We start from the raw sequence: 16,977 nt of genomic DNA on the forward strand, positions 1-16,977 counted from the left end.
ATAAACATTAAATTAACTTCAAGTTAATAACATTTAATATTTGATGGCATAACCATTTGCAATAATGCCATCAAGCTTATAATAATAATAATAATAATAATAATAATATGACCCAAGACAATTTTCTCCTTAAGGAGACAAATTAAGTGAAACCTTGAACCTCCAGTAGAACCTTGAAAAAAGGTATGACAAGATACAAGAGGAGTTTCCCAACCTTACTGACATTTTATTGCATCTCATCATTTCAAATGGCACAATGGTTCACAGCAGTGGGAATTTACAGGGAACGTTCCAGAAATTTACCACGCCAATGAATAATTTTATAGTGTTGTAATGTTTCAGCATATATTTAAAAAAATAAATAAAACAGCATATTTTTTTCTTACCTAAAGGTCTAATGAGAATAGTGGTATTTTTATTTTTAAATTTACTCACTGTCCACAATTAAAGACTTTCTTTCCTTGTTACACTTGCACTGCACTTGTTTTAATATTACGACTAGCTCAGAAAAATACAAATTTATTCTCGTAAGATTGACATTTTTTGTTTGTTCTTGGAAAACTCGTTCTCCCAAAGCTCAACGTTTTTTTTCTGAAATAAGCAACTTTGCAATTCCTATGGCATTTGGTTGTGATGTTTGATTGATTAGTTTGGGGGATGTGTCCTTTGGAAAAAAAAAAAACGTCTTCTGGGTATGCTGCACAGAATACGACTGATTTTGAAGGATACAGTACTATACTGTACTTTTGCTTGGTTTCAAAATTCAGGGTGCAAGAAAGCATGTGCTTGGTGTTTTTGGGGGAAAAAAAGTCCATGTAAGGATAAGACCTGCTAATCCTCTTGGACACAATAAAACACAAAGTAAAAAGTGAAATAAAAAGAAGTAGAGGGAAAAACATTTTTGCTTTTGTCCAACTTGTCCCCTGGCTTGACTACCTGAAGGAGTGCCTGAAGTGCACGCTCCTCCTCTTCAACTTCTCGGGATTGTGGGAAGCCATGTGCGAGAACTCTCGAAAGATGTCCAGGTACGTGGCATCTCCTGAAGGAGAACCACAGCCGAGGATGAGGATGTTAATATTGGACAAGGGCGGGTTGGGGTGCAGAGGAAGGATGTTTTGATATGGTAATGGGCAGCAAAGCCTTTTTTCAGCACTGAACGGTCGTCACGGCAACAGCTCAGTCCAACGACACTGCATCTTTTGTGGTCAGTTAGTGCTCCCAGGCTCAATTAAAAATAAACAATGAACCCCTCTGACTGTGTGTGAAACAGAACAGTTTCCTTTCATTGTATACCAGTCAGGACAGTCCACACACTGTTTCCTGTAAGCGCAGACATTAGTCACAACTCCTCAGTAAACTGCATTACAGTTTTTCTCTGTGGGTTTGTCTCATTTCTCGAAACACAAACGACTTTCTTAAAATTAAAAGATATTTGGGCAAACAGTTTTACGGTTCTGCGCAACAATACAGCTCATTACCAAAAGCTCATCTCTATGCTGCTCTGTAGAATCAGGAGCCCAGAACACTCAAAATGGTGACCCTGAGGACTACGGACTGTAATAATATCAGACGCAAAGGTAATTCCAGCAAATGTGTTATTTCAGCAGTGTGTATCAAACTGATAGCCCTTTACATTAATCAGTACTAAAGAAGTTGATCTCAGTATCAAAAAGGTTGGTGAGCCCTGCTCTGGTCTGACCTCAGCACCATAGCACTGTGCGATATGCAAAGAACTAAAGTAGCGAATGCATTGCTTCTATTAGCGCTCGATGCCCTGACCTGCTTGGGCGAAGCCTCCCTCCGACGCGCGCATCTCCTCGTTCATCCTGGCCAGACGCAACCTGAACGACAACGACAGAAACTTTAGTGGTTGAAGGCTGTTTTTTTTTTTTTTTTTAAACTGCTGGACTGCTTAAAAAATAGACTAAAATTTGTTGAGCAGTGTTATAATTATTTATGTATATACTGATTAACCAATTACTGAATAAAATAAACGGAAATCTGGTTATGAGCTGCTTGCAGCTTTCATGCTTCTATTCATTACAGCTCATTAAAATCTTGTAAGAAGAGTTGCTTCAAACAAAAGCTTACAGGGTGACGATGTCAGCGTTGGCTTGCTGCACCGCGATGCTCAACGGGTCGTGGCCATCCTCATCGCCATCATTCTGGGCGGCGCCTCTTTTGAGGAATAAACACACCTGCCTGAAAGCACACAAGCAAGCAGAGGTGAATGAACAGCCAGGAGAAGCAAAATCTTTTTTTCCCCTTCTGTGTCGTACACATTGTTGCATTATGCCATGATTGTTAGATATGTATGATGGATGGAAAGTTTTGGGTGGAGAACTATGGATTTCTGTTGTCTTAACATTACATTACGTTGTGTGTTTTATGTTTTGTCAGGTAATGCAGACTCACCCCGTGTGGCCCAGGTAGGTGGCGTGATGCAGAGGGCCCCGCCCTCTAGCATCTCTTTGATTGACATCAGCGGCGTTTTGGAGCAGGAACTCGCAGGCTAACAAGGAACCCTTCAATCAATGCATGACAGACTTTTACAAAGAATTACAGATACAACAATAAATACATTGAACACACACCAATTTGCGACTGACAAATTTGCATTTCATTTTGTGGAATCTTCAGCGATTGCTAAAAAAAAGTATTACTAGTAAAGTATAGTATTACTTAACTAGTAAAGTATAGTATGACTTAACTCCATGATGTGGACAAAAAATAAAGTAGTTGCAGTGAGTACGCACCCCAATCACAGCCTGTATGAGTGGTGTCTTCTCTTCGTCATCCTTGTTAACCATGTTGACGTCAGCGCCGTGCGCCAGCGCTTCGGCCATGACGGGCAGGTTGCGAGCCTTGGCTGCTCGGTACAGGAGCGCCCCAGGGTGGAGGTACCTGCCGTCCTCTGGGTCCGACGCGTCATGCTCGGCCTCGCCGCTCGAGTCTTCGGACGCCTCGCTCTCTGAGGAAATGCAGCAACAGAGTTGAAGTTTGTTTGATCGTTGATGTGAGCCAATGGCGTGGACAGCAGATAGGCTTAAGTCACGTGCTGGTCTCAAGTCTTATCTTTCAAGTCTCGAGCACTTCAAATCCTGAGTCCAATATCCCGAGTTTCGAGTAAGTCAAGTAAAGTCGCGAGAAGTTCAAGTTGCAGTGAGTGGAGTCCCAGTCTCTGACACGGACGCACCTTCCTCGGTCACGCTGTCCACCACTGACCCCGTCACCAGAAAGTCAGTGCTTCCGTCGGTGCTCCCCAAACCGCTGTCGCTGCTGAGGCCTGGCGGACCAAGTAATGCCACAACATGGACAAGTTAGAGTACAGTGGACACTTATCGTTCATGCGCTCTTACAACTGCCACATGGCAGTACTTAATGGCACATATACATTTTCTGTGCTCTTTTGAAGCCGTCTACACAAAAATCAAAGTAAAATCATGGCAAAACCAAAAGGTAGGCAGCGCTTCAGTGTTGAAAGCTGTTCAAAAAAAGTTGTGGATCGGAGGTTGGGCGTTTAAGTTTATTTTTCACACCGCATTGTGTAAGGAGTGGCCATCAATTCTCCATCCCTGAGTTTCTGTGCCTGGCCCACGTGGGCCCAGTTAGTCTTTCGAGAACATAATTTCCACGTTACAAGCAGGTACTGCGCACGGAAACACGCAGCCAAATAAAGACAAATAAAATAAAAACAGCGCACAGCGGGGTGATCATTGAAACAAAAACAATATGGGACATGTCATTGCAGTCCGTGGTATCAAAAGGTATACAACAGTTTTAAGGTATACAACAGTTTTATTTATTTGGCTAGATGTCAGGTGTGCGACATCTACGTGTGACTCAGGGACGGAAACTCTGGGAATGAGGACGATGTCCATCTCTGACGCCAACAGTCGTCAAAAAACACCGTCCAAAAAGTTCCAAACACAGAAATCAGGAAGGGGCCAAATACTTTTTCCATAGCACTTCACACGACTTACTTCGAGGTCCAGATCCGGTGTGGAAATAGGAGAAAAGGGAGTCCAGCTCATCGGGGCAAAACAAGGACTCTCGTCGAGACTTGGCAGACGCTGAAAAGGAGTCAAAACAAGAAATGTCAAACAAGAACATAACTTGTAGGGAGGGTAAGGGAATCAAATCCTGATTGCACACTGTTAGTGTAGTCCCACATTGAGTAGGTCTCCTACTAAGTAGAGCCAATTTGAGTTTTTTCATCTAGCCATCAGTGTTATCCAATCGATACAGCAAGGACTAAACAATAAAATCTATTTATCAGTTCTACAGGCATGAGTTAACTGCTAACAATGCTGATGATGAGCAGGAACCTGAGGAAAGGCTGGCCGGGGAAGCGCTCCGGAGATCCTGTCGGCACCGCCGCCGTGTCTTTGGTACCGTGGTAGCGCTGTTGTGCCTGCGACACTTCTGGACGGTCCAGCGCCGCGTTGACTTCCTGTCGCCATTAACAAGACTCGACGCAGCAATCATCTTCTTGACAAACCTTTTCTCCACATACTTGGCCTTAATCCAAGCCTCCTTCTCCTGCCTGGAAGATCATTGTGGCTTTGAGCTGTTTTTGCTTCCATTTTATAAGCAATGTTTGACATGCAACTAGTTAAATGATCAATTAAAGTAAAAAAAGTGGACATTTATTAAAAAATGTAATCACAATTTGATTAAAAATACGTACGTTTTATTGAAAAGTCTAACTTGAAAACCTGATGCGCAAGCTGCAGATTGTTCTGGCCTGAATTTAGGAATCGACTCTCCTACCTGCAACTGGATGCCGTGGCTTTCCTCACACCTTGTCCTTCCTGATACGAGCCCTCATAGATGTGCTTGACAACACCGTTGCCTAGCTCACACATCAACTGTGAGGCAAAATTAGCAGACATCAATCATCGCCGTGACGATTATCCTTTTGACATTTTCAATGGTACAGAACGTTTTTTTCATTTGCTTTTTACTCATTTGTTTTAACTCGGCAACAAAGTTAGAAGCCCAGCGGGCACTTTTTAAAACAAAATTGAAAAAAATATTGAAATCATACCATTACCTTCTTCTATACTTATATTAATATACTGTATATGCACAATACCTTTAGTGTATTGATATGGTATATTATACACTGTGTGTGTGTTCAGTCTGGTTAGCTTATTTTCATGAAGTTGTTGAACGTTGCGCTACTCCTTTACAGTCACGCTCGTTGCTCAATGTTTCACCTTTAATAACTCGGGTTCCCACAAGTCCAGCGTGAGCGATCGCACTTTGGAGCAGTGAACGCCGAGACTTCTGGAACCAGACACAAAGCGACAATTCAGTAAGACAAGTTGGTGGCGACGCCAACGGACATTAGTCAATCACTTGGAAGAATGACACTTGGCACTACGCTGATCCTAATGTGATGCTAATCCTCTCAAGTTCCGCACATGCAGCGGCCGGTATCCCGGCAACGGGCCATGCCACGTTGTCTCCTCTGTGACTTGGAGGACGCAACATGAATATTCAAAAGCTGGCCAGCACTTTAAAGGGGACATATGTATTTTGGAGTGCCAGCTTACCCATCAAGTGTGAAATTTAACATCTAAGCCATTCTTTAGTTATCTGACTTAAGCGGAAAACGTGTCTGCTAGCGAGCCCTTCGCATCAAATTGCTCTGCCCATGACTCGGCAGCTCGGCGCGCAAAGGTTTGCCATTTTCGAGCGTTACGTCATAGCTAAAAGACTTCTTAGCCATTGGTTTGAGACAAATCCGCCCACCTGTTTTAAGTGTGAAAAATAAAATCATTCAGAATGTTCAATAAAAAGACCTGTGAATGCCGGAGCACTCGATGCACAGCAGGATCCCCAGATTGATGGATGCCCAACGAGGATCGGCCTGACCGCAATCGCAGCACTGCTGGTTGCCAGGGAGGCCAAGGATCCTCTGCAAGATGCCCTCGCCGCGGCTTCCATGCTCTCGCGACTCGTTGGCTGAGTCGATGCTGCTGGTGGATGGTGAGGCAGCTCTGTCCAGATGCTATACGACACCCGAAACAATTAATCAGTGTTTTTAAAAAAATATATATATTTAATTAAAAAAAAATCATTGCATTTCAATGGTTGACAGTTCCGCACAGATTTTCACGGGATCCACTGTATTGTAAGTAAAGGGATGTAAAGAGTGTGACTGGCCTCGCTGCGGAGGCTGTCAGGACTCTCCCTGTAGGCCGAGGCAATGCTGGCCTGGACCGCCTGAATCCAAGCTTGTCTCAACTTCTCTGACTCGGCCTGCAGCATGCAGCTCCTGATGAGAAAAAGCACACAGTCAAGCGGAAGTGTGACATGAAAAATATGACCTATCTTTTAGTTCTATGCAGTATTTAAGACTTTTGAACCAGCTCAAATTGTAAACTTGTGATTTTAGACTCTAAAGAGAGCTGATAAAGTTAAGCACGTACGGCGAACTATAGCTCCTAGTTCTACTCAATAGTCAACACAGTAAATACAAACTCTTACTTGGTCGGGGAGACTACTTCGAAGCAGAATCTCCTTTCGATGTCCTCGCAGGGTTTGACGGAACACAGGCGGAGGTCATCCACCACCACCGTCAGAGAGTCCTGCCCACAGACAAAGCTCCCGGTGAGACTCGACCATGTTTGTCAGGACTGAACAATTAAAAATCTGCTTGCCTTGAGCTTCTTCTGGTAAACCAGCTGACTGCTCTGGATGGAGAACCAGCGTCTGGAAGGTATAAAGGAAACATTAGACCACCTCCAGTGAGACTCAGAAGACCTTTATCCCACCTGTTCCACGTCTTGAAGGTATTGCTGGCCCTCTTGAACAAGTATCCTTCCATCACCACGCCGCTGGGAGAGTCTAGATTGAACTCTGCCTTGGAGTCGTCGTAGGCAAAGTCCTGAGAGAGCCGGGGGGCGGCAAACATCTCCATGAACCACAAACGGGAATGTCAAGAATCGCCACACGTTGTCAAACATTCCCTCCGAGCAAATTGCCAGGAATCGGAAGTAGGATTCCCTCCTCATGTGTGGATTTTGTTTATAATTTGGAGATGACTCACCTGCATAAGCGTCTGAGAGAAGGAAAAGCAGACAGAGAAAGAAAGAACATGAGAAGCACATTAACAGTAATCAAAACAATCTTGTGGAATTTTACAGTGAGGCTAGCAATGGAGAAAGGTGATCTTTTCAACCTCATTTTGACCACCAAGAAAACCAATTCCAAATTAACAGGTAGCTAGTGCAGTGAAGCATGCGCTGGAGAAATAGGATCTCTTCCGCTCGTTCTACTCAGTTCTCAGGCAGCTGCATTTTGGATCAGTTGGAGAATCCGAAGAGGTCAGAATTATATAGAAGTACTCATTCTAACAATTTGTCTGGTTCGTTCAGCCGGTAGTCGATTGGCAAGCCATCTAGTTGGCATCAATTCACAGCAATGGGAACACTTGACATGAACCGACTCACCCTCTGCTGGATGGTTGCGTGCTTGTGCTCCAGCTCTCTCTTCTCCATGGCCGAGTCGATCACCAGCTGATCCAACTGAAAGGAAGGCAAAGCTACTTTATGAGTCACAAGTCAAATTTGTTGTTTGTTCTCGTCTCACTAAAATTAGCCAGTTGCGAAGGAGGCACGACTCACACCACCCCAATTGACTGCTGAGCGCATGTCACAAACATCTTTTGTTACCATGTGAAAAAAAAGCAGACCAAAAAAAAAAAAAGCATGGTTTATATCAGTGCTTTATCACCAAGCTGCTAAATAACACCGTAAAGAAAAGACAAAATGGCCTAATATCAAGCTTACTGCCCTTGATTTGCTCAAGGCAATCAATGCTTTGCTCACCTCTGTTGCCAACTTCTTCATGTAGGGGTCCACCTCTTCCAGGCGCTTGTAGCCTTGTTGGAACAAGGAGTACTGGGCATGCATGAAGGACAGCATCTGGAGGGGGGCAGACATACATATACAGCGTATGTATATTTATTTATACAGTCTAATGTCTGTTTGGAATTTAAACAAGACTTACTGCATCCAAGATCTCAAATTTCTTTTTGGCCTGGAGAACATTGATCTGCAGGGAGAAGGAGAAGGCACGACATGTACGTATTTGATATCAAAACACAGGCACATTTAACTTAGGCACAGGCCCAAGTACCCACCTGCAGAACGTAGTCCAAGGCCAGGTGGCGGAAGCACTTTCGCGCAACGCTGAGCGCGCAAGTAGCTTCCTCCACCTCGTGAGCTTTGTTCCTGGGTGCCTGCGCATTCTTCACCTGCGCAATCTCCATGTCCTCACGCATGCGCTCAAAGTGCTTTTTGGTCTCCTTGAACTTGCGTACATCCCTACAGATTTAAAATGGATGGGAAAAAAGTTACTTTTGAATGCATTTTTTTTTTTATAGCGACTTTTTTTCTTAGAATTTAATTCAGCTTGGTGGGGGGCTTGAGCAAGTGCTGCCTCCACCATGGAAAATGCAAATTTTATCTCCTCTTCAGATTCTTGACCGTATGGGAATAAGCTGCTGCTTGCCAGGAATCTGGCTGACTTTTGAGCACGGTGTCTCAAAAGAGTAATTTCAAGCAGTGTTCTCAGTTGATGTCGTGTACTGTAATTTGTTATTTGTTGTGGAATTTGAAGAATGTCAGCTATCACCGTGGAAGATTTTGCACAATAGGTCAATTAAAAAAAAAAAAAAAAATCAACATAATACAGGGTAGAACATTTGCTGTGTTGACACACATACAGTACGATACAGGCTTGTGCAAAATGAACTCACTCTTTGACAAAGTGATGCAACTGTTGCTTGACTGAATGCTGAGCTTGATCGAAAAGCACCTGCAACAAAAGCAACAAAAACTGTAAAACCAGATCATTAAAAGTTGACAAAAAAGGCATCACACCATTTTGTTAAGTGTTTCTTTTCAGTTGCGTCACGGATGAGGTGGAGCCTAGCCGGCCAGCCAAATTGATTATTATTAACATTTCAAATGAAACTGAATGAAATCTCCCGCTTCCAAGCCAAATCCAATGCAATGCATCAATGTACCGAAAGAGAGTGACGAAGGGCACTTTCACATGCAGATTAAAGTCAGTTGGCAAAAATGAATGGAGGAGGAATGTGGCCTTTTCTTTTTTTTCCCGCCCCACACAATAACGCCGCCTTTTCTTGAATGCTTTGAATCCAAGAGGCTTCCATTTCACACTGGGAGCACATGCTCGGAGGTTCCTACAGCATTCCCGCTAAATAGGTCATCCGGGCGGGTAGGGTGGAGGAGTGGACGGCGTGCAGGGAGAGGCCGGACGTGAATCCATCTCTAGCTGTGTGACCATTTAATATTATATGTAATCCACATGCAGTCTGATCCAACAACTAAGACTTCATTTAAAAATAGATGGAGGTGACTTTAAGTTGACCTGAGCTTGAAAATAATAATTTTGTGCGTGTTTGTCCCACAGAAGTACAGCAGGGATGCGGAAATAAACCTGTGGCTGCGGTGGTGTCCCGATGTGACCACACGCTGCTGAAAGTCAAGCACTAGTGACTGTGTTGGGGGGGGGGGGGGGGGTAGTACTTTGGTGATACGGCCTGAACGTGTTACCTCGCCATTTTTTCCACAAAAATTTGATTCCCCATTTTAATCAGTTGTCAAAACCAAGTTCGACCCTTACAAAGACTTATGAAATATTTCTCCTGATACCAAACAATCTTTTTTTCTTGTATCAGCAAAGGAACAAGGAGATGAACAGGAAAATTCTCTTTATCTGTTACAACCAACCAACACTTGGTCTTTGGGGACGATTTTGAATTGTGAAGAAAATGCACAATATGGCTCCTTTTGCAGCCCTTGATGAGGCTGATGCTTCTTTTGGAATGAAAATGAAGTGCCTTTTAGTGATGCTTACTATGTGGTAGTTGATGATTTCCTGAAGACTTTCGCTGCACTTTTCCAGGCACTCCTGCCAAGAATAGAATGCAAAGAGGAAGGGGGAAAAAAATCATGTTCGGAACATGTGCTGTTTGTCTGAAAATAAACACTCCTGCTAAAATAAAATGAGAAGATCAACTGGCTGAGAATCAGGCTGGGCAGGAACACTGAAAATAGGCTAATTTTAGTGTTCCTACAAAAAACTGCTATAATTTTTAGCCTGTGTATGAACTGACTTGAATCATATTTTGAAATTGATTCTAACACATGGTAACACTTTTAAATTTAAAAATGTCCCGCAAATTGTTGCTGGGGGCCTTTAATATGAGGCAGAATGATTTAACTCGAAAGCCAGGCGCCTCATACAAGACTCAGACAAAACAAAACAAGGCTGATCCACTCCCACCAAATCTCACCGAGATCATTTCATCCTTCTTGCACTGCTGCGACAGATCCCGGATGCCACTGATGAAAATTTTGTTGGCACTGACGTACGCCTTCCCCGCATCTATCATGCCGCCACAGAGCTTCACCAACTGAGTATACAAAAAGGACACAAGTTGAAAGATACGTTACAATGTCAAAAACTCATTTCAACATTTTTTTTTTTGTGGGTCTCTTCATGAAAGACATGCCCACCAAGTTTCACATTGCTAAGTCAAACGTGCTTCAGGGGCTGAATTTTTTTAAGACGCTAGGTTGAGCTGACCTGAGGATTTAGGAAGGCCAGTTATCAAACTAGGGGAGGTGAATTTTTATGATGTTTGGTTCAGCTGACGTTGTGGAGTTTTAGAGTTTCCTGTTTTACGCTAAGTCATCAAACTTGGCCACCATTCTCCACCCACAGGGAATGATGAAAACTCTCAATTTAAGGTCACAACTCTGTTGACTATTAGTGGTTAACATTTGGCAAAAAGTGGACAAAGCTCCACAAATGGTCCGTGGAAAAGAAAACCAAATGGCAGACTTTCTGTGTTTGTTCAAGCATGGCTTCTCAAAAATACCAAATTTAATGTTGGGAAATGATGAAACTGTTATTTCAGGGCTGATGTTTTTTCAAGATGACTTCAGAGTCTTGCGTTTTAAGGAGCATCATGAAATGTCACGACCACGCTCCACTCATGATCAGAATGTCAAAATGTCCCATGATTGTGCACCATCTATTTGTCTGGTGGGGATGGGTCCAACTTTTTCAGACTATTCTGGGCCTTAATTAAGTGTGTGACAATTTTCGTCACCCTTTCCAGCTTTCTGGAAGGGTTAATTTCCCACAAGCCACTGCATTAGCGTCATGTTGCAAAAGATGGGTTGACAACGATGCTCTTACCTTATCGAGTTTTGCCTCAATCTCCACAACCTCTGTCTCCACTTCCTCGATATTTGCCCTAAAACACAAAAGCAAGACAAGTCGTCCATATAAATTCATGTTTAGATTTTGTGTTCCATTACGGGGGCTTAGCCATTATTAAAGCTAAATGTAGCAGTAGCAGCTACCATTAGCAGTTGCCTCTACGGGCCTGATTTATAAAGATCACAAATAGCAGCGTTACATTAACAAATATCACATTGCAACACATCATCTATCAAGTCATTAAGCAAATTAAAGGACTTGATCAGGGTTTTCCAGAACTTTGATTAGGTTGTCAATTTGTCCTCATACAGCACATGTAAAGTACACATGACTCTTTCTAGTCTTTTTAGTCAATAGTGAGAGTTGTTGATCCACTTTGTGGGACAGCTGTTGAAAGTATTCACCACCCCGAAGCTATAACCCCCCCCCGCTGTCCTGTGTCATTGCACCCAGCCCCACTTCCCCCCAATAATTGAAGCGCATGGTGCCCCCAGGACCCGTTGACATGGCAACCGCAGCTATATGGGCTGCAGAGGTCCCTGATGGGCTCGTGAGGGGCGAGTCCGACCACATTGAGTTTGTCACACAACCAGATGGTATGTTGGATAGGTACATTAGGTAGGCAGGCTGGTAGAGGAACATGTAGTCAAATTGTAGCTTTTGCAACCAATCATTTCAGTATTTTCCTCCCATGGTGGTATATGACAGTTCTCATGCTGGCCGGGCTCATAGTATCTTAATACGTCTAATACAAGCTGACGATTCCCGTCTTGTAAATACGAATACTCTTCCATGGGAAGACTCAAATAAAACATTAAATTTGTGCAACGTGGCATTTCTCCCACCGTCGGGAATCCAAAGTCTACAGAAACAGTGGAATGTTGGCTGCGACCGAAGAAAATCAATACGTGTCTTTTTTTTCTTTTCATACAACAATGACCCCAGAGAAGTTCGAAAAAGAGATATTATGCATTTTTTTTCCCCGAGAATTCAAGAGTTCCCAAGTGTCTTACTAACATGTTTATGGGAGGCTTTGGTCAAAATAGCTCAAAAATCAACAATTATACAGCACATATTTCTTGCTGACAACCTGTGGGCTGGATATTTGACCATTTCCACATGTTTGCAGCTCGGTTGTACTAACAGAAGCAAAACCCAGAGTGTTAGAACTGTTGTTGCTGTTATGACACTAATCTTTTTCTCAAAACAAATCTCAATTCCTTCCTGTTTACCTTTGGCAATACCACCACAGGCTATCTCCCAAACACACACTTTAAGCCATCGCCGATAGAAATTAAATTGCATTCACGGGATTTCATCGCCGTGCCACTGAATCACACTTGAATGGTGCATGACATGGCCAAGCATAAATACCCCTGATCGCCACACAGACAAGAAACGAGACAGAGAAGTAAAGGAAGAGAAGAAAGACAGAAAAGGAATTGAAAAAATGAATGAGAGCAAGAGAGAAAAGGAATAGAGGCAGAAAAGAAAGAGGAAAAAAATGAAAGCGCAAGAAAGAGATTAGAGAGAAGAAAGTGGGCCTATAAAAAGAGCAGGAGAAAAGGAAGAATTAGCTACAACAATGAGAGAAAAGAATGAGAAGAATGGAATGAAAAAAAGAGACAATAAATGAGGGAGAAATGAGAGCGAAACAGAAGAATGGAATGAGATAACCTAGATAACAGAAGGAGAAAATGACAAAAGCTAATGCTAATGTGCGCTAAAAAGACCTTGAAAGCGGCTCATTCACTCTAAAAGATGTTTTCAGTCGTAGCAAAAGTAAAGCTGGACTTGGTTATTTCAATTTCCTCATTACGAGACACGACTATTTGGATACAACACAAAAATGTCAGTGTTAATGTCTCCTAGAAATAGTTCACTGTGTTTCAGAGCAGGACTGAAACATCCTGAGCAGAATATTCAGCATTCTTCTTCAATTCCATATTGTAAACACGGTTCCATTAAGAAGACAGACCAAAGCCTTCAGACTGCACGCAGCACCTTTATTTCCTGCAACCGTCTGGCATTATGGAGACATAGCTGAATTCCCTAAGTGACCGTCCCTCGTACACTCAAGCGAGTCCCGGCGAGCTGGGAAGTCTTCCCGGCATTTTTGCTGGCTAAGCACGCAGCTTGGCTCGCAGCAGAGCGACATAGCAGACGTGTGAAGCATGCAAGCAGCGCTTTCCTGTCTGCGAGCTGCTGCTGAGGTGGAACGGCTTCGATTACAGCCAAGGAACATCTTTGTTTGAATTTGCAAACATCAACATGAGAGCAAACCAGAACTGGGAAGTACGGCCTTCAAATTCAACCTCATATTTCCCCCCCCCACACACACACAATTCCCATTTGGCTCATAGTTAAAGTGGAACTCATTCCACAAATTGTCTTTTACAACACAGTTGCAAGATCTCTGGTCAAACCAGTCACGGCCAGTCATGATTTGTTGTGACCTGAGACCTGGCAACTGTGATGTCATTTTCAGTCGACAGCAAGTGGCAAAATGGCCGCCCCTGAGATGGATACATAAAGGTGGATTTTGCCTGTTTCATTCATATTCCACAAACAAATCACAACATCGTGTTCCGACTAGTTGACGCAGACCTTCGAGGTAGCTGAGGATGACGTGCGCTCATGATGAGTGCTCACTTCCTCCGCGCTTTCCTGCGGGTGTTTCCTCTACTAGGTCAGCGGTTGGGCCCTGACGTCATCCTCATCCATCAGCCTTGACCATCAGCCATTCTGCATGGTTCTGACTAGTGCGCAAGTACCTCCGCAGACCCTGACTCTGTCACCAGGAAGCACAACCGGATGGAATCTTCCATGATGGAGACAGCAAGTTCAAGAGGTAATGGAAGAGCCATTTCTCTGTATGACTTCTCTTCCTTGTGTTTCACAGCATTTTTTTCTTTTTACACACGTTCAATAGAAACGCTTTGAGTTTGGATTTAAGCGTGAGAGTGAGTTGGTCAAGTGGCAGACAGAGCTGGAGTGCGGAGTTGGCTGACCAGCTACGCAACCCTTTATTGAAGTCGGGGAGCTTCTCAACCGCTCCAACAGCAGATCCATAACACAAAGTGGATGATCTGGACTAGAACACAAACAAATTGGGAATTTGTACCTGTTGCATTTGATTAATCACGGAAATGAATATGCTCAATAATACGTAGAATACAATTACAACTAAAAGGGCAAACCTGTGCTGAAGGCCCTTCGACAGAAGTCTGTCCAGGCCTACTTTAGAACATGAACTCATTCATTTTGGTGGGGAACCAGCTATGTACCGTAAAATGCTGATTGGTGTATTTTCTTAAGCTGTTTACAATTTTGGTGCCTTTGGTTTGTGATTCAGAATGAGCTGTTGGAACAAGGCAGTCAGCGTCATCGACGTCCTCCCCTCACATTGACCTCTTCTTTGAAAACTCCAGCAGGCTGACGCATTTCCCGGCCCGGCCCCGGTTTCGTCGAGGGCCGGGACTAGTTATCTGCCCTTGCACCGGCGCATACAGACAAGAAGTGGACAGAGAGAAAGGCAGGGACGGAGAGAGCGAGAGAGAGAGTGAGAGAGTGAGAAGAGTGCAGAAAGTGGAACAAATGGAAAGCAGATGGCGAGACACGTGCAATACGGCCTTCCACAAGAGGCTTTTGGATGAGAGCGACCGCTGAGACCAATCATTTTCCCGCCTTTGACTTCACACTGCAGCTGGATAAAATGGCCTTAAAGGACAACTAAATCCATTATGTTTATCACATGCTGGTTGCTTATATCTACAAAATGTTTCCATCCATCTCTCCATTTTCTGAACCGCTTCTCCTCACGAGGGTCACGCGCTGAAGTCTATCCCAGTCTAATTTGGGGAATAGGCGGGGGCCATCCGGAATTGGTTGCCAGCAAACTTCATTTTGAAAAAATATGTTTACAACATTGAATCTGCCTTTTTTTAACTTGCTTTTGGGTGTCACCATTTTCAGTTTTTTTTTTACTCGCGCGAGAGTGCGACTTCATGCGACTGTGACGTGATCGCCAATTACTGGTTGGTCCTCACTTTGTGACATCACAAAGTGAAGACTCAGACATTTGTTTGGGGGGGGGGGATAGGGTTAAGGAAAGTTAACCTCGTGGAGTGTTGGTCTAAATTGTTGACGTTTGTTCTTCCATCCACGTGTTTAAATAAACTCTCACTTCTGATTGGACGCTGCCGTGTTTGTGTTTGCTCTTGAACAACAGCCATTTCACACCAGGCTTTTGACACTTCATCTTTTTTGAGGACAGGTTGTGTGATGCTGGGGCAGCGCGGTGCGGTAGTGGTTACCACATGTGCTCCACAGTCCAGAGTCTCTGGGTTTGAAAAAGGATGCATACGTCTCGTTTAAAGCGTCCATTGCACTCAAAAGTCGGCGTGTCATCAGTTATTCATCTTTTTGGCAAACATCCCATAAAGTTTTAAAAACGTTTTTTTCCCATTCTATACTTTGGTTTTTAATTTAAGTAACACTAAAATTAAACAAGCATTCAACATAAGCTTCTTTAACTTGTATGTGTAACGGGGTAAAATGGCAAAATATATGATATGACAAATAAAATATTTGCAAAAAAAAAAAAAAGCCTTGCATTCATAGGTGAGCTGGACGAATTATGTGACGGTTTATTAACTTCTTTCCTGCCAAATTCCAAATCGTTGGTGCCTGAATTGTCTCCCAATTCTATACGTTTTGGGACATTTTGTCTGGTGGCGTGTGGGGAGCTTACTTCACAAGTAAAATGTATTTTCAATGAAGGTTAGGAAGCTCTGAACTAACTCCAACTCGGAAAACCCGATTATGTTTTGAGGCGACCTTCATTTCTCTTCCAAATGGTCAACTCCGTCCGGCCCGGGACAAACAAATAAATGCATCCCTCACCTGAAGCGGGGCGAATCTTTGACACACTCTTCAAAATCCACCGTCATCTTGGCTTCCCGGTGGGCTGTTATTCGTCCTCACAAGATGCAGGGCATGTCCCGGTGGTCCGTTCAGTTCGGTTCAGCTCGCTGGCTTCTTTTGGCAGCCTTGTTTTCAAGCCACTTCGCTCCCGCCGACTGAGCTTGAGGAGCCAAGGACACACGCCCCAGCAGTATGGGGCGTTCACAGTCCTCCAGCTGAGCTCTGACATTCAAACTCTCTATGATGTATGCCAAACGGTGACGAATGGATTGTGTCTGGGCATAGACATTGGACCACCAACGCATGACATCACCTGGCACTGATACAACAAAGCAATGTCTATTAAACGTCAACCTTTCTTTCGATGTGAGGCTCGGAATTCTTGCTGTTTTACAGTGGCATTTCTATATTACTAAGTCATACGTGAACGCAGCACACTAATTTACCACCTCTCAGCGTGGGATGAATGAATGGTGACGTCACGTTGAAGCCGCTTGAGCAGATGAGATAGATAGATAGATAGATAGATAGATAGATAGATAGATAGATAGATAGATAGATAGATAGATAGATAGATAGATAGATAGATAGATAGATAGATAGATAGATAGATAGATAGATAGATAGATAGATAGATAGATAGATAGATAGATAGATAGATAGATAGATAGATAGATAGATAGATAGATAGATAGATAGATAGATAGATAGATAGATAGATAGATAGATAGATAGATAGATAGATAGATAGATAGATAGATAGATAGTTGAAACTGA

The 16,977-nt window shown here is 43.3% G+C and overlaps 1 protein-coding gene across 3 annotated transcripts; it reads right to left on the bottom strand.

The window, feature by feature from the left end:
• Positions 1 to 201: 201 nt before the first annotated feature.
• LOC133150495 (arf-GAP with coiled-coil, ANK repeat and PH domain-containing protein 3-like) lies at positions 202 to 16,373 on the bottom strand. Of its 3 annotated transcripts, none has more exons than XM_061273051.1 (25): positions 16,180 to 16,373; positions 11,251 to 11,308; positions 10,340 to 10,459; positions 9,901 to 9,954; positions 8,774 to 8,832; positions 8,156 to 8,339; positions 8,023 to 8,067; positions 7,842 to 7,937; positions 7,464 to 7,538; positions 7,061 to 7,072; positions 6,786 to 6,898; positions 6,672 to 6,723; positions 6,499 to 6,599; positions 6,175 to 6,286; positions 5,811 to 6,019; positions 5,223 to 5,292; positions 4,774 to 4,871; positions 4,329 to 4,546; positions 3,984 to 4,073; positions 3,197 to 3,286; positions 2,757 to 2,971; positions 2,416 to 2,525; positions 2,092 to 2,202; positions 1,780 to 1,841; positions 202 to 1,039 (listed from the first exon to the last, which is right to left on the bottom strand). In XM_061273051.1, exons 1-25 carry the CDS (start codon positions 16,224 to 16,226, stop codon positions 933 to 935), a joined length of 2,508 nt encoding a protein of 835 aa, XP_061129035.1. In that variant the 5' UTR covers positions 16,227 to 16,373; the 3' UTR covers positions 202 to 932. The 3 variants fall into 3 exon arrangements, with proteins under 3 accessions (XP_061129035.1, XP_061129034.1, XP_061129037.1); XM_061273050.1 differs by having other exon boundaries at positions 3,197 to 3,293; positions 3,982 to 4,073; XM_061273053.1 differs by lacking the exon at positions 3,197 to 3,286.
• Between the last annotated feature and the right edge of the window lie 604 nt (positions 16,374 to 16,977).

This window comes from Syngnathus typhle, linkage group LG2 (assembly GCF_033458585.1).
Source record: "Syngnathus typhle isolate RoL2023-S1 ecotype Sweden linkage group LG2, RoL_Styp_1.0, whole genome shotgun sequence".
Lineage (NCBI taxonomy): Eukaryota > Metazoa > Chordata > Actinopteri > Syngnathiformes > Syngnathidae > Syngnathus > Syngnathus typhle.

Bases quoted from the DNA above. Each gene is read 5' to 3' on its own strand.
- LOC133150495 (XM_061273050.1), bottom strand. From the start codon at position 16,226: ATGACGGTGGATTTTGAAGAGTGTGTCAAAGATTCGCCCCGCTTCAG. The intron at 8,833-9,900 runs GTAAGCATCACT...CTTTTGTTGCAG, and splicing joins AAATCATCAACTACCACATA to GTGCTTTTCGATCAAGCTCA. The intron at 6,600-6,671 runs GCAAGCAGATTT...GTCTGTGGGCAG, and splicing joins TTTACCAGAAGAAGCTCAAG to GACTCTCTGACGGTGGTGGT.